Raw genomic sequence first — 20,078 nt, 5'->3', positions numbered from 1 at the left:
CTGCTTCGTTGAGATTACTTTGTGAGATGATGTGGGATGAAGGATTCAGAGAATGGAATTTGTCTTCAGGAAAGCAGAAAAAGGTTAGAATGGCACTAGAGAAAGATTCGGAGAAGGCGATGGCACCCCACTCCAGTACTCTTGCCTGGAAAATCCCATGGATGGAGGAGCCTGGTGGGCTGCAGTCCATGGGGTCGCTAAGAGTTGGACAGGACTGAGCAACTTCACTTTCACTTTTCACTTTCATGCATTGGAGAAGGAAATGGCAACCCACTCCAGTGTTTTTGCCTGGAGAATCCAAGGGACGGGGGAGCCTGGTGGGCTGCCATCTTTGGGGTCGCACAGATTCGGACACAACTGAAGCGACTCAGCAGCAGCAGCAGAGAAAGATTGGTAGGAAGTTAATAAAGGAAAATAAGGATTTCCGAGTTCTTGTGAGGGTTCACTAAAGAGATGTGATTATTTGAGTTAGGAAGTCTGAAGATAAGTGAGTGCCTTGGAATGAAAATATTGAATGCAAGGCATATATGCTACAACTCAGAAAGTGTGTGGGGATCCAGCGTATTTCTTTAGTAGATTAAAACAGTATTGGAAATCAAATTACACCTTTCAGATATCCCATTTAATATATTGCTAAATAGATATTGATGACAATATTGTAGAAAGTATTCAAGTATCAGAAGGATGTTTGGACAGGATGAACTCTGGGATTTCTTTTTAATAGTGTGTATAGATTTATACATAGTCCTTTAGAAATCCTCAGTTGTAATCAGTATTGCTAACTTAAATTGACTTGTCCACTCCTCCCCCCGACCCGCCCCATGCTTTTTTTTGTTGTTACTCTTAAGACTTGTGAGGACTTAAATGACCAGAAAGGTTCTTTGGATTTTGTAGACCAGATGTTTAGTAGAAATTATAATGTTTGACTTGAAAGTCATAAAAGACATTTAGCTGCCACTTAATGTCGTATGCAGATTTTGTAGTTTTCCAAGGAAAGTACCATAAAGAAAGGTGCCCAATAAATATCAGATTATTACCACCCTTGCATTTTAAATTGTAAATGTTTTGGGGCTGTTTCTTAGCCTTATGCAGCACTTAGCATTATGTCCTTGACTAATATGACCTTTTTCCTGGTTTTTGTAATGGACGCATAGTATGAGGAACTCAGTTTTAGATAGTGCAGTGAACACAATGCGGACTGATAAATAGTGTGATGTATTAAGGGCTGAAATGAGCCAAAAGGGAATCTGTGATGGAAATTTACTAATTTGCCAATAGCAGCTGTAGGTACACAAACAAGCAGAAAGGGCTGTCACTTTCTGAAAAAGCTATCTGCCCGTTTGGTTTTAACTAAGAAAGTTGGATTTAGACTTAGAAGGAAAATTCACGCTGTGCTCACTGATGAAAATAGTGGCCCTCATAAGTCTGGCCAGCGTAGCCCATAAATGGGCTTAAACACCATTTTTTTCTTTACTGCTTTTGAACACTTTAATTTTTCAAAGATTAATTTCTTAAATGGGCGTGGTTAGTTTTCAGTGGTAGTTGGTCTTCGCCTTGGATGACAGGCCTTTAGTGAGTATTGTGAGAGAAGACCGTGTAGGTCATTACTTCTTAACCCTGGGCTTTTTGTTTGGATGCCTCGTTTGTGTTCTTCATCTTAGCCTGTAGATCTGTGCTGTCTATTTGACCACTTGTCTACTTAAGTTTAAATGAATTAAGATTAAATAAAGTTAAAAAATTAATTTTTTAGTTGTAATAGCCACATGTGGCCAGTGGTTATTGTATTGCACAGTGGAGAAAACACGTCTATCATTGTAGAAATTTCTGTTGGATATTGGTGCTCTGGATCTTTAATAACTACTGATACCAGGAAAGTAAATGTCAGAAGCTTGGAATAAATGCTTTAAAAAAAAAAAAACCCAAACCAATATTTTGGGTAAAAAAAGAACACCATTTATACTGCTTCATTCCGAATGGCTTCTGCTTTCTCAGAGTTAAATACTGTCTCTTAGGATAGGCTTTATGTATAATTTTTAGTATTACGTCTTATTCGAAGATCATTTTAATAATAATATAAAGCAATAAAAAATAGTTGTATTAACTATATCTGCCAGACTGAACAGTTTTATTAAGGTATACTTGATAATAGAGTAAATTACACATAAGTAAAGTTTAATAAGTTTTGACAAATGTATACACTTCTGGAACCATCATCAGTCACTACAATATAGTCATCACCTACAAAGGTTTCCTCATGCCCTGTTATCATTCCTCCTTCCTTTTCTTTTCCACCTTCTCTCCCACCTCCAGATAACCACTGAACTGCTTTTTGTCACAATAGATTAATCTCAATTTTCTAAAATTTTGTATAAATGGAGTATGCAATATATACTTCTCTGTCTGACTTCTTTCATTCTACATAACTAGTTTGAGATTCACTCAAGTTACATGAACAGATAGTTCACTGCTTCTTTTTTGGGAGGAGGGGGCTATGCTGTGTGGCATGTAGGGTTTTATCAGTAGTTTTTCCACCAGGGATTGAACCCAGCCTCCCTTCAGTGGAGGCTCAGAGTCTTAATTACTGAACTGCCAGGGAAGTCCCAATAGTTCATTACTTTTTATCGTATGGATATATCACAGTTTATTCATCCATTAGTCTGTTGATGACATTTGGGTTGGTTCCAGCTTGGGTTATTACAAATAAGCTGCTATGAACTTTATACATAGGTCTTTGTACTGACATTACACTTTTGTTTCTCTGAAGTAAATACTAGACATAGAATGGCTGGATCATATAGTAGGTTGTTTATTTACTCTTTTAAAAAACTGCCAAACTGCTTTCCAAAAATGCTGCACCATTTTACAGGCCCCCCCTCGATAAAGTATGAGTGGTCCACTGGCTCCATATCCTTGTCAAATTCTTGAAATGATCAAGCTTTTTTATTTTATCTAACAGACTAGAATTGATTTCCCTCTCTTACAAGTCTTTTGTATTTAAATGCTGCAGAAATAATGCTTTGTTTGTGAAAAGATTTCGACAGTTTTCCTATACATTTATTTACTCTTTGATAGTATTTGCTTACCATCTCTGATTTGAAACTCAGTTTATGGGAATCAATACATTTTGTTCATTTTGACTTACGTACTTTTCTCTTTTTATTCTAGCGGCCCCTTTGTTGCTTTATGCAAACAGACGGGACTTGCGATTGGTTGATGCTGCAAATGGCAAAGAGAATGCTACGATTGTAGTTGGAGGCTTGGAGGATGCAGCTGCGTTGGACTTTGTGTTTAGTCATGGCTTGATATACTGGAGTGATGTCAGCGAAGAAGCCATTAAACGAATAGAGTTCAACAAAACTGAGAGTGTACAGAATGTTGTTGTTTCTGGATTATTGTCCCCTGATGGGCTGGCATGTGATTGGCTTGGAGAAAAATTGTACTGGACAGATTCTGAAACTAATCGTATTGAAGTTTCTAATTTAGATGGATCTTTACGAAAAGTTTTATTTTGGCAAGAGTTGGATCAACCTAGAGCAATTGCCTTAGATCCTTCAAGTGGGTAAGTTTTGCATAATGTACAAAGGTCATTGTATCTCCTCCTGGCTATTTTCTTTCCATTAGCATAGACACCCCTCACTTCCAAGAGAAAAGAAACACTAGACCCCACTTTTAGATTCTTTGGACTTCTTTGTCAAGTAGACTTGAATGTGGGAAGTTAGGTCATGTTCTTAAAGTAAGGTGTGTCTATAAATAGTTCTGTATTTCTAGTATCAGGGGATAGCCATGTTTATAGTTCTTGTTTTATCTTCTGCATATTTTATAATTATGAGAGAATCATTAGAAGGCAGAGAAAAAGGAATGATAACAAGAGTGGTATGAGATAGATCAAATCTTCTAAATCTTATACCTTTTATTATATACACCATTATTTTATAATACTAGTTTTTTTTTATTAAGCTGATTTTTTAGTATTTCAGTGTTGAATGAAATATAAGTTGTTAACTCATATCTAGTTCACTAAACATGTATTTATCATGAAGTTTATTTTCTAATGAGAGAAATTTAAACCTGTGGGCAAATCTTGCTGTGTAGAATGTGACCTGGCCCCCAGGTGCCTCTCTCTTACCATGTCTCGGTCCTGCCTGTGCAAGTCCTTGCTGTGTCTCTGCTGAACACATTGTCACACCAGAGTCTGCCATGGCCGGGTGTAGATAGTAAAGCGTGAACCTGAAATGAACTACTATTAATTGGTTAAAATGGAAAGATAAATACCTGTGAATAACTCTTTTAGTATTACTACTTCTTTGACTTTCAAGTATATTGGAATGCTTTAAAACTCATTTATAGGAGGGAGTGGATTAATATTATGTAATAAATTAAAATTTGGGAAAAAATGAAAAGTCTATATATGCTCTTTTGTCTCGATATCGGGTCCTTTTGGTGACTAAGTCTTAAGACAGTGCCGTATTTTAGGAAAAGGAGAAGCTTTGTCTGACTATAAAAGATAACATGGGCAATAGTGAGTGAAATTTTAGAGTGAGAAATTCTAGAAAGCATATATATATATACTTTATATAATATATGAAGATGTATTTTTAGAGAAGCATTAAGAGGTGTCTGCTAAAGTCAGATGTTCTTTTAATAAAGCATCAGAAAATATTATACTGACTCTAGTGGTAGGAAACAGGGTTGTGTGTTCCAAGAAGGTCATATATGTTGAATGTATGGTAAACTGTCCTAATTGAACAATCTGGTTCTTGAGAACTTGCAAGGTGTTTTTGAGAAATGGAATCTGTTTTGCCAACAAAGTTTGTTGTTAAGTCTCAGGGAGTGTTGAAATGTCTCTGAGGTTACTGCTTTGTAGAACATACAGGGTTTTGTTGCTTTCCATGCTTATTAGGAAGTAATACTTTGATGAAAAGATAAATAGTTATCCCTGTCTCCTTTTTGACAGATTCAGTCTTATAACTCTAAGGATGATGGAAATTTTCCCAAATATCTATTAAATGGTTAGTATGTTCAGAGCTCTGCTTTTTTGTGTTCTTCTTGGGGAGAGATGGGGAATATCTTTAAGGATTTACTGTTTAAGGAGAGAAAACTTAGGAGAGAACTTTTCCTTCTTCAGAGCATGTTTATTTGCATTATGTAGTGTGTATGTGGAGAGGGAAAGAGTGTTAAATTATAAGAGCCACAAATCTCTTAAGGATAGTACATAGTTAAGGGAGGTGAATTTATAGGGAACTCTTGACTATTCGGGATCTAATAATTTAATAACTAAATGAGTCATTCTCGTTTTGTCCCTTAAAACTTGAGCTTTAACTTCTTGCTGGCAGAGCTGATAAGTGTCTTAGGAAGTAAGTTTCCCATGTGATGAAAAAGTACATTAGTGTTTCTGTGGCTTAAATATTTACTAATGTTTGAATCTCAAATTAGCCAGACTCAGCAAGTAAAGGATATTATTGAAAGAATCAATAGTAATGTACTTTGAAGGTGACAGTACTGTTATTTAAACTTCTGAGGGACATTCACTGAAAAATATTTTTCCTGAGGCCTAAATGGGGTTTTGGTAAAACAGTCAAATACCTTTTATTATTTTTGATGTCTGTAGTTAGTGTTGCATATGTGTGAATGTGCATGTGTAAATTCACTTTTTCAACTCTTTAGCAGTTCTCCGAAAGTTTCTTTTAATTTTAGAAAGTTACTTTGTGTCGTATGGCTGTTTTTTACATTGTGCAACTGGAAGCAGATTGAATGCAGCCAGATGGTGTCATTTCATACTTAGCATGATGAAGCATGTTTAAAATTCTATTTTAAACTTCTGTATTTAAAAATATATTTTTTCAAATAGTTTTTTCAGTATCTTAGATTTGTATTAACACTTTTAGTTCTAATGGGTAGTAATTTTGGATTAAATTATATCACTCATATCAGTTAATAGCAAACAGGAGAGATGATTTCCAGATTTATTTTTTAGGGGAAAAATGAAGTTTTCTTACCAGAGAAAATACATGAAAACAGAGCTGAGGAAAATGGTGGCTTTATCAGAGTTCCGGGATCCTGGGTTATGAGGTTCAGAAGAGCTGACTGAGCGCTCTCACATCAGCTTATGTAAAAGCAAAGCTCTTGAATGACTGGCATTGTTTGAGCCCTGGGAACTGGTGCAGACATCTGTGTGCTTTTGGATGTATGGAGTTCTTTGTGCAGTCAGTTCATTTAGCCTAGACTGAAGGAAGATTTTTATTTCCCTCTCTAAATTTGGCTTCTATTAGCCTGAGTTTTTTTTTTTTTTTTTTCTTCTTTCTTTCTTTTGAGTGACTGGCAGTGTAGAATTCTGAATAAGGAACGGGAGAAACATGTGTATGGAAATGGTTCCAGAAGTGAACAGTCGTAGTTACAGAAAGCAGTATCCTTGCTTTATGGTGAGAGGTGATTCTTATGTGGCTGCTCCTGATGGTGGAGCTCCTGAATCTGATCCACAGCGACTGTTCTAATCTTAAGAGATGTTGAGGAGCTGCAGAACTAGTTCAGTGGAAAGAGAATGATTTTTAATTTTCCTGTCAGTTAAGTACGTGTAATTGTTATAACTTGAGTATGTTTAAAAGTATTTTCTATACTGGTGTATCCCAGATGGCTAAAATAGTTGCTGCCACATAGTAGATATTCAGTAAAAATTTCAGTAAATATTTCTTTCATAATCCTCTATTAATCGTCCTTGTGAGGGACATTTGTTTTCTAAGCAATGTAAACTTCAGATGGTCTTGTGAATTCTAAATCAGTATGGCTTTGATTGCAATTGTTAATTTGAAACATGGTTAAGAGTTTTAGTCTTTCATTAGAAGTTATCAAAATCGTATTTTAAAGATACACTCATTGGAGAATGTTTTATGTCACATCTAGCTTTGTTAATTATCAAGCAAGTTACTTTGTTTTCTTGGATGTCAGTTTACTCATTTCTAAAATGAGTTCCTTTCAATTTTGAACTTCAAAAGCCAGATACTTTAAAAAAGTAGTCTATCTCATTTTAAACACGTTATTTAAGCTTTAAAAGCCAGGCATTTAAAGAAAGTACTCTCATTTTAAAAATTGTATTTTACCGTTACACATTCAGTCTAATTTAGATATTTTATACTTTTGTTTCTCAGAACAGATTCTTTAGATTTTGTTTCTGCTGCCCTTATTGCACATGCTGTCACATTCAGCCTTCTTTTTTAGGCTGTTTCACCTCTAAAACTAGCTTAAACCTTTTTTCCAGTTCCACTTGATGTAAACTGAAAAGCACTTTAAAATATCAAAGGATATGTTTTGTATGAAGAATGGAAAATGTGGCCCATTACTTTCAAGCAGGTTATATATATTCAGATATGCTTGGTATATATATTCAGATATGCTTGTAGATAGGTGTTTTTGAAATTACCTGAAAAGAGTGTGTTGGAAAGCTACTAATCCAGGAAACCTGCACTATAGGTTTACTTTACTAGCCTCTGGGATAGAAATCAAGGCCCATGGAAGGTAAAATTTTTTTTTAAGAATAAATAAATGTGTGCATTTAATTGTATGTATTCTCAAATGTTAGTGTTGAGTGTCATCCAGCTTTTAATCCTTTATATCTAGTGATACGTATCACATCTCATTGAGTTTTGATTGTGTAGTTTACCATTTTTATGTTCTGTGTCTCTAGGCCTACTTTTATTGAGGGAATATTAAAAGGGATTATTTGCAGTATGACTAAATGACTCTGAGTAGCCCCACTCCAATACTCTTGCCTGGAAAATCCCATGGACGGAGGAGCCTGGTAGGCTGTAGCCCATGGGGTCGCTAAGAGGTGGACATGACTGAGCGACTTCACTTTCACTCTTCACTTTCATGCATTGGAGAAGGAAATGGCAACCCACTCCAGTGTTCTTGCCTGGAGAATCCCAGGGACGGGGGAGCCTGGTGGGCTGCCATCTATGGGGTCGCACAGAGTCGGACACGACTGAAGCGACTTAGCGGCAGCAGCAGCAGCAGCAGCAGCCTAGTCTCAATAGCTTTCTTTGCCTTTTATCAATAAATAAAAGCTTTCCTTGCTTGCACATTGACCTTTTGATTTATCCTAGCAAAAGAGAAGAATGATATTCTATGAGAGTAATGAATATAGGATACCTTTAACTGAGTTTTCTGCATTGTGGTGCTCTTATATATCCTTGCTATATTTCAGTATGATTGGCTTTTTAGAAATTTTAGCAAATTAGTTTAGCACACTGATATTTGTGTTGTTGAGTCTTTAAGATTTTGGAAGGAGGAGTATGGGACAGCTAATTTGTGAAGTAGAAATGAAATGATTGTCTTTAGTATTTTTTTTTTGTAGCATTTGATATTGATACCATATTCCTTTTAGAAATTCTTCCCAAGATTTTCTGATTTTTATACTGTTGGCTTTCCTACCTCTCGGACCACCCTTTTCCTTTCTTAATAACTCTTAAGTTTAAAAGTATATCGTTTATTCTTTCCCTAAGGTCGTATACATTCCCACAGCTTTTGCATAGAAGCAGATTGCCAATTATCTATAAAGCTCCATATCTTGAAGCACTGGTTCTGTGTATGAAAGCTCTCGCTCTGTCTGAACTCTCAATAACGTACAATTTTGAAAGGTGTCCTCTTGGTCAATTGGGGAAGCCTATTTTCTGCCAATTAAATCCTGGGAGTGGTAGGGAATTCTAAGGATCTTCTTGATAAATGACCTTTACTTTTTGGCTGAACAAACCTAGTCCTTTGGGTAAAATAAGAGAAAGTCAGATTCTTGGTTGAGATTTTCCAATGCCACGTTAGGTCCTTTTTTTCCCCATGAAAAGTGTCCTGCTGAAGCTATATATATGTTTTTTTCCTTCTCTTTTTTGCACGTTGAATTACTTTAAAAATGCAACCTGGTTGTTTTATTTAAAAGAGGATTTTATAAATTCTGTGTTTTTAGATTTATTCACTGTACTGATTTCTTATTTTACTATTTTTTTTGCATCCCACTTAATCCAGTTGGTTTTAGCTTCCTTCTGCTTGCAGTATGTTCTTTAATATTTCAGCAGAAGTCTGTTAATAGTAAGTTTCTGGAATTTGTCTGCAAATATATTTATTTTGTCCTCATTCTTGGAAAGATAATTATTTGATTATAGAATTCTCTGTGATTGTTATTTTCACTCAGTCCTTCGAGGGTATTATGACTTTTAATTGTTGCTGTGAGAAGTTTGTTCACTAATTATTGTTGCTTTGTAATTAGTTTTTTTCTGGTTTATTAAAAGCAACCCCTGCATTCCTAAATTTTTGATACTTTTCAGCTTTGTTCACTTTGTGTCCAGATGTGGCTGTGTTTTACTTATCCTGCTTAGAACCCTTGTTTCTAGAATATAATCATCATTGTTATTTCTTCTAGAAAGTTATCCATCATTTTCTTACTTTTCCTTTATTCTCTTTAGTCTGCTCTGGAATTCCTGTTTGATGTATGTGGACCACCTGATTTTATGCTCCATGCCCCTTAATCTTGCTTTCATATCTTCTCTCACTTTATCTCTCTGGGCTTGTGGTTATTTTTTGCACCTGCCTTCCAGATAATTCTTTGTTCAGCTGTGCCTGACTTTGCAGCTTAGTATCAGTGATTGTGTTTTGCTTTTGTAGAATTTCTTTATGCCCTTCATTTAAAACTTACTATGAGATGGTTACCCTACATAAAAGAAGAAATATTGTGTCAATAATATTAGACTTACAAAATGTTAGAAAAATAGTTGATAGTTCTTGTATAACTTTTACCTGCATGCACAGTCCTTCAGTCTTGTCTAACTCTCTGTGACCTTCATGGGCTGTAGCCTGCCAGGCTCCTCTGTCCTTGGGATTTTCCTGGCAGGAGTACTAGAGTGGGTTGTCATTTCTTCTCCAGGGGATCATCCTGACCCAGGGATTGAACTTGAATCTCCTGTGGCTTCTGCATTGACAGGTGGATTCTTTATCCCTAAGCCACTTAAGAAACCCATAATCTTTACCTTGCTTCCCTTAATATTATATTTTATGTAATCATAGAAGAGTTAATCTAGATCAGGAAATTAATGTTGATACAATATGGTTAACTAATCTCTAGACCGTACTTGAATTTCTTTAATTTTCCCACAAGGGTCCTTTTTGTGGTTGAGGGTTCCATGTTGCATTTAGTTGTTATTTCCTTAGTCTTTTCTAATCTGGGACATTTTACCAGTCTTTGTCTTCATAACCATGACCTTTTGAAGGTTACTGGCCAATCAGTTTGCAGACTGTCCCTCATTTAGGATTTGTCTGAGGTTTTCCTTTGATCAGTTACCTGTTTTTGGCATAGCAGAGGTCACGTTCTCCACTCAGGGCATCGTATCAGCATATACGTGATGTGGGTGTTGGTGATGTATTATTTGATCACTTATGGCTTTCTCTGCCAGGTTTTGTGTGTGTGTTTACATTTTCCCCCTTATAATAACTGCCTGAAACTGTGCAGCTATCTTGCTGCTTATACAGCTATAGCCTGCATCTTCAGTCAAGTCTGACTCTTTGTGACCCCATGAACTATAGCCTGCCAGGCTCCCCTGTCCATGGAATTTTCTAGGGAAGGATACTGGAGTGGGTTCCTCCTCCAAGGGATCTTCCTGACCTAGAGATCGAACCTACATAAGCTCGAACCCACGTCTCCAAAGTCTCCTGCGCTGGTAGGTGGATTCTTTAGTACTGAGCCACCTGAGAAGTCCACTTCTTACATTACTTTTAAGCAACCTTTGTTGGTTTTTGCCTGCAACAGTTAATACTATGGTTTTCTGCCAAATGGTGATATTTGTAGTTCCATTGTTCCTCGTAAACATGTGTTATTAGCTAGAATTCCACCTTAAGGAAGAACTGTCTTGTCTTTCCTACTTAGGCATTTATCCAATAATGTATATGAATATGGACTCGGGGGCATTTGTTTATTCTATAAGTTATAATCCATTACTGTCATTATTTCTTGCTCAAGTTGTCCTAGATTTTGCCATTGGGAGTTCCTTCAGGTTGGCTCCTGTGTTCTTTTGACAGGCCCTCATCATTTTTAAACACTTATTTACTATCTGCAAAGCACAGGATGTTCCACATTCATCTTGTCCTTTTGCTTCACCCTTTGACTCAACCCTTTCTCCAAGGAGCTCTGTCTCCTTTATTGGAAGATGCTGTTGAGAAACTAAGATCTGGGAGCTGGGTGTGTTCACACTGGATTTTCATTGCAGTGAATAGTTGAGAGATACATGTAGGAAATAACGTGTGTGTGTGTGTATATCTATACATACACACACCTAGTTCGTGTGTGTATATCTGTATCTACCTATTGAAAAAATGAGCGTATGTTTATCTCCAGTTCCAACCCACCACTTACAAAATCATGTTACAGTCTTCGCCCCTTTCTCCCCCACACCTTTTCTTTGGTATTCCAGTTTATGATAGTGAGTAACCGGGTTCTCATTGTCCACAATGCATTTTCTTATTTCCTCAATCCTAGTGTACAAATTTCAGAATTGCCAACCTGTACTCTTGTGAGAAACAAATTTTTTGTTTGGAATACACTACTGTGAAAATCCTGTCAGTCAGAATGCTGTCTTCCAAATGTATTTAGGTAAATTTTCCTTCCCATCAGTTGCAGTGTGGCATTTGTAATGTATTACTGTTCGTGTTCCTTTTGGAATATCTGCCTGTATCCTGGTTGATTTTAATTATCAATTTATTTTTGGGTTGTGTGAAGCAAGTCGTGTTTCCTAGAGTTAGAAATAACACAAAAAGCTTTACTCAGTAGCGTCCTTCCTCCTGATCCTTCTGCGATGGTCCCATTTCCCCTTTCTTTCCAGCTTGTCCCTCCCCGTTTACCCCCTAGGATATCTTATTATTATTTATTTCTAGTTTTATCTAATTGAATTCCTTTTTGCACAGATGAGCTGTTTCATATAACTTTTTAAATTTTTTTTTACATGAAAGAGGAACATACTAAAGATGCTCACTTGCACTTTCTTTTTTAACTAACAATGTATCCTGAATATCACTCCATATCACTTTGTAGAGACCGTCCTCGTTTTTTTTTGTTTTTTGTTTTTTTTTTGGCGACTGCCTAGTATTCCATTGTGTGATTATAGCATCATGTATTCAGCTACTCTCTTGTTTTGTTAGCTGAGGTGTTTTAAAGCAAATCCACACAGTGACATCTCACTCTGAAAAGTGGGTATTTTCCTCTCTAACCACAATACCATCTTCTTCCACGCACCCCAAATGAGCAAGTCTTTACTATTGTAGATGACTCAGTCCATATTCTGATATCTGTTATAGCCTCAGAAGTGCTATTTTACAGTTGGTATACTTGAATGAGGATTTAAAACAAAGTTCACAGATTGCACTTGATGATGTCTCAAGTTTCTCTGGAATAGTCCCTCCCTATCTGGTTTTTTCTCATGCTTTTATTGAGAAGGTTCTATAGTTGTCTTTTTTATTTTGAGAAGGTTCTATAGTTGTCTTGTAGAATGTTACGATTTGGAGTTTTCTAAGAGATACTTGGGCTGTTTGATTTATTTTTACTCCTTTACGTTTCTTGTATAAATTAAAATTTATGATAGGAGACTTGGTTAGCGAATTCATTGTCTTGGCACAAGTGCGTCATAGGTAGTATTGAGTACTTCATCACATCAGGAAGTGCATGGTATTTAGTTCTACCTATAGCCATGTTAAGATGGCTCAATAGATGATGAAAGTTTGTATTTTTATCATAATATTGAGCTTTTCCTTTTATATCCTTCAAGTAATCTGTGGAATGATCCTTTTGTACAGTGCCAATATCCAGTTCCTCATCTACTGATTATTTTAACATCCACTGATGATCACTTCTTGTTTTGTTAAGGATGTCTGTTACTTTTTTATGATGTCTGTCCCATGTGTTTTAGTCTATCTTTTATGTGTTTTGGTAATTTAAAATAGTTACAGTCTCTATCCAGATTATTCAGTTGTCTGAAGTTCTTAGACATCCACTTCTGTTCTTTGTTATATTTCCTGATTCTTAAGGTGAACTGTTTCCTTAGGTGTTGTATAGTTTTAAATTGTGAGTTGGCTTCCTTTTCCTGTAAGCGGCCTGAAGTGACCCCTAAAAATGGTGGGCTATTCACTTGACCCAGAAAACCCCACAAAATCATGCAAATCAAGAGGTTCAAATCTTCGTGTTCACTTTTAAGAACACTCGTGAAACTGCCCAGGCCATAAAGGGTATGCATGTCCAAAAAGCCACCAAGTACCTGAGGGATGTCATGTTAAAGAAGCAGTGCATGCTGTTCCGTCGTTACAATGGTGGAGCTGGTAGGTGTGCACAGGACGAACAGTGGGGCCGGACGCAGGGTCGGTGGCCCAGAAAGAGTGCTGAATTTTTACTACACATGCTCAAAAATGCAGAGAGTAATGCTGAACTTAAGGGCTTAGATGTAGATTCTCTGGTCATTGAGCACATCCAAGTGAACAAAGCCCCCAAGATGCAGCGCAGGACTTCCAGAGCTCACGGTCGGATCAACCCCTACATGAGCTCTCCCTGCCACATTGAGATGAGATGAAAAAGAACGGATTGTTCCTAAACCAGAAGAGGAGGTTGCACAGAAGAAAAAGATATCCCAGAAGAAACTGAAGAAACACAAACTTATGGCCTGGGAATAAATGCCACAAAAATTAAATGCAAATAAAATCTAAAAAAAAAATGTGAGTCGATCTTCAGAGGGGTTGTTTGTGTGAATCCTGAGTGGCTTCAGGTAGAGGGTCAGGAAGAGAGGTTTGTTTTTGCCATGCACACTACAGGTGTTTCCAGGGACTACTTTATTTTTAAACTGAAGTATAACTTAGATGTACTAAAATGCACAGGTTTTCTGTGCTGTTTTGATATACGTATGTACCTGTATTACCACCCAGTTCAAGCAGAGATGATTTTTTGTATTTAATTTTGGAGTTAGGAGTTCCCGTACAGTGTAGATAGAATAAATTCAGACGCTTAAACCTATGTGAGGGCATTGTGATTAGAGTTTTTGGTGGTTTTTTCCTACCTTTTCAGAGCTTAGGCCAAGGCAGAAAATTTCTTTGCCTCCTTCTACCAGTGGCAGGTTTTTGTACTTGATTGTTCCCTGAAGGTCTGTGCTTTGTGCAAAAATCTTAGTTATAACACAGTGCTGCTTGTGCGTCAGGGCCTTATTTTCCTGTTTTGCCACTGAAACAGAAGTCTCTGAGTTGAGAATGTCCTTCAGGGTGGCTGTGGCATCAAGCGTGTCCTGCTTTGTTGTTGTTGTTTAGTTGCTAAGTACTTCTTTTTACTTCCCTATTACCTTTTGGCTCTTGAGAGATTTGATTTCCCCTGCTTTCATACCTTAGTTGTCCATTTAAAGTAGTGTTTATGTATTTTTATTTTGTGTATGTGTATATATAGGTATCAAGTCCATTTGACCAATTATAACACACCAGAAGCTACTCAGTGACTGAGTAGTTGATAACAACAGAGATTTTGCTGCTTATAGTTCTGGAGGCTGAAAAGTCCAAAGTCAAGGTGCCAGCTTGGTCCCCTTCTGGTGAGGGCCTTCCTCCTCATTCATGCACCTTCCTTTTGTGTCCTCGTGGTGGAAGGGCCTCGGGGATCTCTCTTTCATAAGGCACTAATCCCACTCCTGATAGCTCTGCCCTTGAAGCTAAGCACCTCCCAGAGGCCCCACATTCTAATAGTATCATCTCTGAGGATTTCAACATAGGAATTTTGAAGAAACATACATTCAGACTATAGCAATGTATAAATCAAAAGACTCACCACTGATTCTAGGAAAAGGAAGGTTTTCTGGTTATGTTGTTAACAAACTACCAGAAATAGAAACTCTAACTTTTATGTTTTTAAATATTACCTTCTCTTCTTGGGAATATATGTGCATGATAGTTGGGCATTATTCATACTTAGTAATATCTGTGCTAATGACTTCTTTTAATTATAGGTAGGGTTATGTAAGTAACTTCAAGGATCATGGAGTGATTTATGACCTAATATAGATCTGGTTCACTTAGTTTTTATGACTCAATTCTAAATGTTGTCTTAATTAGCCACCTTTGTATGTAATTACATCTTGTAAAGGATGAAAATTTATCCCTTCTGTTCAGCTTTATTGGAAGTGAACATTTCTAAGTATTTTTGTTAGGGGAAGCTGAATTCAGATTAAGTATACATACTAGATTAGGAGTTTGTGAATATTTTGGAAATTTTATTGTTTTTTCCTTATATAATCTTAGAAGTTACATGCTTGGGATTGTAATAAATTTGTATAAAGTGGCTGCTATCTAGTCTGATTGACATTTGAGATATTTTAATTTTATTGGCATAAGAAATTTTGGTATCTTGAAAAGTCACTGTTTACTTACATTAGTTATTTCCTAATTAAACCCTGTCTTCTACCCTTCACTCCATTTAAAAATTATTTTCCAGAAAGCATTGCAAATGGGTATCATGCCAGATACAGCAATAAAATTGCATTTGTGTGCAAACTAGTGAACATAACAACCTAGTACTGGTTTTCCTGCTTTTTGATGGATAGCAGATGTCCATACTATTGGAAAGTGGAGTTGTAACCACATATATTTAGTTCTTCAGTATCAATTAAATACATTTATATTCTCTTAATTCAAAGCCAAGATAAAACCCATAAGCCAAAATAAGAGGCCAAATAGGCTGCATAATTGGAAAGTTAGTGATAATTGTTGCTGAAGAAAGATTTCTCTTATATGAATGAGCCTGTTACTTGGCTTTTACGAAGCCATGGGAGATATTTGTCAAACACTTAATGCATTTCGTAGAGAATACTTTAAGTATCCTTTTGGCTTTTAAATATGATGCTGATAAAAAAGTGTTTGCAGAATATATTACACAGCTAGTTAAATTTAGCAGCTTTACTGTTAAGTGCTTTTAGGTAACCCTAGGTTACTAAGCAGGTTAACTATCCAAACAAAAACAAAACAAGCAAAACCAAACTGACTAGTTAGTATGTGTACCTCAATTATTTATTTTTGGAAAGAGTCCAAAATAAAATGAGATAGTCCAGGAGTTTACCTAATAGTCTAATTTTTAGGCAGCTGGGTTAAGGGTGGAGGTTTTCAGGCCCCAATGTTAAATATTATTCATTCTAATAATTGAAACTGTTTATATCATATCCTCCAGATAATCTGGAGAATGTTATTTTTCTTCAGGAATTTTCTTTTTTCTCTGCATCATGAAGTCTCTAGTCTGCTAGCAGTCTTGATGTTCTCCGTTCTACTAGCTGCTCTTTAGATAAAAAGTTTATGCTTTCCTTTTACTGGCTGGTGCCCACCCCCCTTTAAGGAGTAACTGTCTTAGAAGAAGTAGCCTCTAAATATTGTTCTTTATTAAATCTAATGCCTTAATTAAATCTAGTATCTATGACGTTCAAGCTTTTAGAGGATGCCCTTTACCATATCAACCTAATTTCTTCATATTGTTTTATGCAGCTTAATAGTTAGAGCAGGAGTCTGTATTCATGTTTCGTATTTTAGTCCTAGAAATGACATTCCCTCACCTCTCCAATGCAGATACAACTCTTGATGGCTTATTTGACGTTCATTACCTCCATGATGCTTTCTGTTGGCACCTGTCTTCTAACTGTGTAAAGTTTCTTCTGGGAATTTTGAAGTCAGAATCATCTTGAAAAACAACAAACTTGTAAAGGGTTCAATTTTGTTTTAAATTATATACTATATAATAAATTAATGTGAAAAATCGTAAAGTTAAAATTAACTGGTAAATTTTAAATCTCTTTTGTAGACTTTACTTGGAATTTTTCTAAGTTAAATAATCTTTCTGATACATAGAATAAACCTTAAGTTTATTCCAGTACCTAGAATACTAGAGTCTGTTATATTTATAAAATATTGTATATTTATGCCATGTCTGGATTACATATATTTGAAAGCAGAGCATACTAGTCTTGTGTTGTACTAAGGGATGTAAATTGATATTCATTTAACAGTGTTAAAATGTTGTAACTCAAACTTTGTCCCCTCACCTGGACCAAATAATGCTCTTAGATAATCAAACTCAAAATACAGAGTAGTAAATTCTCTGTGTCTACTTTGGATAGAGAGGATACTTTGATTTTGGAGGGAAATACCAGTGGGTTGTTTCCCCCTCTCCCCTAAGGATTTTGGTCCTCCCCTCATGTTGAATGATGAGTTTGGGTTTACAGAAATGGAATTCCTGGTGACGAGATCAGCTGTTATAGCTGTCCAACATCACATACCTGTGCAAGGGTCTTGAGCACAGGGCTCAGTAGCTTCCATTCATTTGAATCAGCTTCAGTGCTTCATCCCCAAGTGCCATGAATGCCACTTTCCTGGCTCGCCAGGGCCCATTGCCATTTTTTCCCTGCACTCCCCGGAGAAGGACAAAGTCTCATAAAGCAGATTCTGAGGCTGAAACCTAGGAAAAACTGTATTGAGGAGAAGACGCATCAGAGAGCCTCATTCTGCAGGAAGGTCACTGCATTTTAGGAATGACATTTAATCTCTTCAATCTCTCTTTGTTATTCTTTCCTTTGGGGAAATGCACAGAATGAAGATTTGGTACCAGTCTTACCACTAAAAATGAGTACCAAGGTTTATGGAACAGTAAACTGAAGCAGAAACAGCTTTGCCTTTTTTTAAAAAAAATAGACTTTATTTTTATAGTTTTTTAGGTTCACAGCAGAATTGACTGGGACACATATTCCCAATTCCTTCCTTCTGTACCTTACATTACTGCTGTCCTTTGTTTCACACACATACACACATATATCTATGAAATTACCAAATACATTGTTGCTGTTGTTATTTTGAACAAATTGCTATCTGTTTGATCAATTAAGAATAAGTAAAATGAAAAGTTTTTTTCGATATTTATTCCTTCTGTAATAACGCTTACTTTTTAGAAAATGTAGATCTGAGTTTCTTACCTGTAATCATTTTCCTTCTCTCTGAAAGAATGTCTTCTTACAAAGTAGGTCTCTAGATAATGAATTCCCTAAAGTTTTATTTGTCTGAGAAAGTCTTTATTTCTCCTTTACTTTTGAAGGATAGTTTTGCAGGGTAGAGAGTTCTAGATTGGTAGGTTTTCCCCTCTTAATTCATTTTTTCTGCTTGCTCTTCTCTGAGGTTCTTGGGTGTATGGTTTGGTATCTGATACTAATTTGGGAAAACTAAGTTATTAGAATTTTCTTCAAATTAGAATATGTTTCAAGTAGTTCTTTTTCTTTTCTTTCTAGAATTCCCATTATGCATATGGTATGAAAGTGAAAGGCGAAACTCGCCCAGTCACATCTGACTCTTTGTGACCCTATGGACTATACCCCATGGACTATACAGTTCATGAAATTCTCCAGGCCAAAATACTGGAGCGGGTAGCTGTTCCCTTCTCCAGGGGATCTTCCCAACCCAGGGAGCAAACCTAGATCTCCCATGTTGCAGGTGGATTCTTCACCAGCTGAGCTGCCAGGGAAGCCCTGCATACGATACACCTCTTGTAGTTGTCCTGAAGTTCTTGGATATTGTTTTCCATTCCCCCCCGGCCCCCTCAGTCTTTTTCTTCTTTCTCTGCTTTTTAGCTTGGAAATTTGTATGGACATCTCACAAATGCAGAGATTCTTTCTTCAGCTCTGTCCAGTCTACCAATGAGCCCATTGAAGACACTTGTTTCTGTTACAGTGTTTTCAGTCTCCAGTGATTCTTTCTGGGTCTTTCTTAGAATTTTTTAGAATCTTTCTGGTTATTCCATCTGTTCTTGCATGTTACCTTTTTTTCCTATTTGAGTCCTTAGCATATTAATCATGGTTGTTTCTAATTCCGGTCTGATAATTCCAACATTGCTGCCATATCTAAATCTGGTTCTGATGCTTGCTCTGTCTGTTCAATTTTTTTTTTCCATAAAAGTAAGACTTACAATTTTTTTGTTGAAAACTGAACATTATATACTGGGCAAAAAGAACTGCAGTAAATAAGTATTTAGTAATGTGTTAAAGACTCTTGAGAGTCCCTTGGACTGCAAGGAGATCCAACCAGTCCATCGTAAAGGAGATCAGTCCTGGGTGTTCATTGGAAGGACTGATGCTGAAGCTGAAACTCCAGTACTTTGGCCATCTCATGCGAAGAGTTGACTCATTGGAAAAGACCCTGATGCTGGAAGGGATTGGGGGCAGGAGGAGAAGGGGGCGACAGAGGATGAGATGGCTGGATGGCATCACTGACTTGATGGACATGTGTTTGGGGAAACTCCAGGAGTTGGTGACGGACAGGGAGGCCTGGCGTGCTGCGATTCATGGGGTCACAGAGTCGGACACGACTGAGCGACTGAACTGAATGTGTTAAAGTGTTAGGAGAGGGAATGTGTTCTATAGTTCTGTGAGTAGGTCTCGGTCTTTTAGTGAGTCTTTTAGTTGCTAGGCTGGTAGCACCACAAATATATCTCTAATGTTTTTCATCCCCTTGAGAGCAGTGGGATAGCTGGAGGGGGCTGAGTTTGGATTCCCCTTCTCTCAGGTCTGGAAGGCTCTGATGAAGCACCCAATAGGTTGAGATAGTCTCTCTTGATCTTGAGGGCAGGCTTTGTTAAGAAGAATAGAATACTGATGTAGTTCAAACGTTACTATTTTTGTCTTTGCCGTTGCTGCAAGGGGGAGAGTGTTTCACTTTGGTCCTCACAGTGAGCGCCTGGCAGAGTTGCTTGGGGAGGACCCTCCAGAGTGTGAGGCTCGCCTCTTGGCTGGCGGTCGGGAGTTTCTGAGGTTTGTTTATACCAAGCCTCTAGCAGTTCATCACTCAGCAAACAGTTCAGATTTCACTGCCCTGGTTCTGGTTCCCACGTAGGTTTCTCCTTTCGGGTTTTTGCTCTGCTAAATTATTAGTCTCTGTATCTGCTTGTCTCTCCAATTTTTGGATCAGCAGATTGTTCTGTAACCCAGTTCTCTGATGGATCTAAGAATTGTTGACATCTTTCCAGTTTGTTCAGGTCTTTGTTTGTCATTAGGATGGAGTGATGAGTTCTA

General features: G+C 37.0%; 1 protein-coding gene and 1 pseudogene across 2 annotated transcripts in view; both read left to right on the top strand.

Moving 5' to 3' along the window:
* LRP6 (LDL receptor related protein 6) overlaps window positions 1-20,078 on the top strand; it is a 170,983-nt gene that overhangs the window by 15,343 nt on the left and 135,562 nt on the right. For both annotated transcript variants that reach the window (XM_040235198.1, XM_040235199.1), the window contains exon 2: window positions 3,166-3,559. In XM_040235198.1, coding sequence (XP_040091132.1) covers window positions 3,166-3,559 — 394 coding nt within the window. The remainder of the gene's footprint in view (window positions 1-3,165; window positions 3,560-20,078) is intronic.
* On the top strand, window positions 13,121-13,725 carry LOC120858858 (annotated as a pseudogene).

Source organism: Oryx dammah, unplaced genomic scaffold (assembly GCF_014754425.2).
Source record: "Oryx dammah isolate SB20612 unplaced genomic scaffold, SCBI_Odam_1.1 HiC_scaffold_29, whole genome shotgun sequence".
Classification (NCBI taxonomy): domain Eukaryota; kingdom Metazoa; phylum Chordata; class Mammalia; order Artiodactyla; family Bovidae; genus Oryx; species Oryx dammah.
The sequence above is the reverse complement of the archived record's forward strand: the minus strand, read 5'-3'. Positions and strand labels throughout refer to the sequence as shown.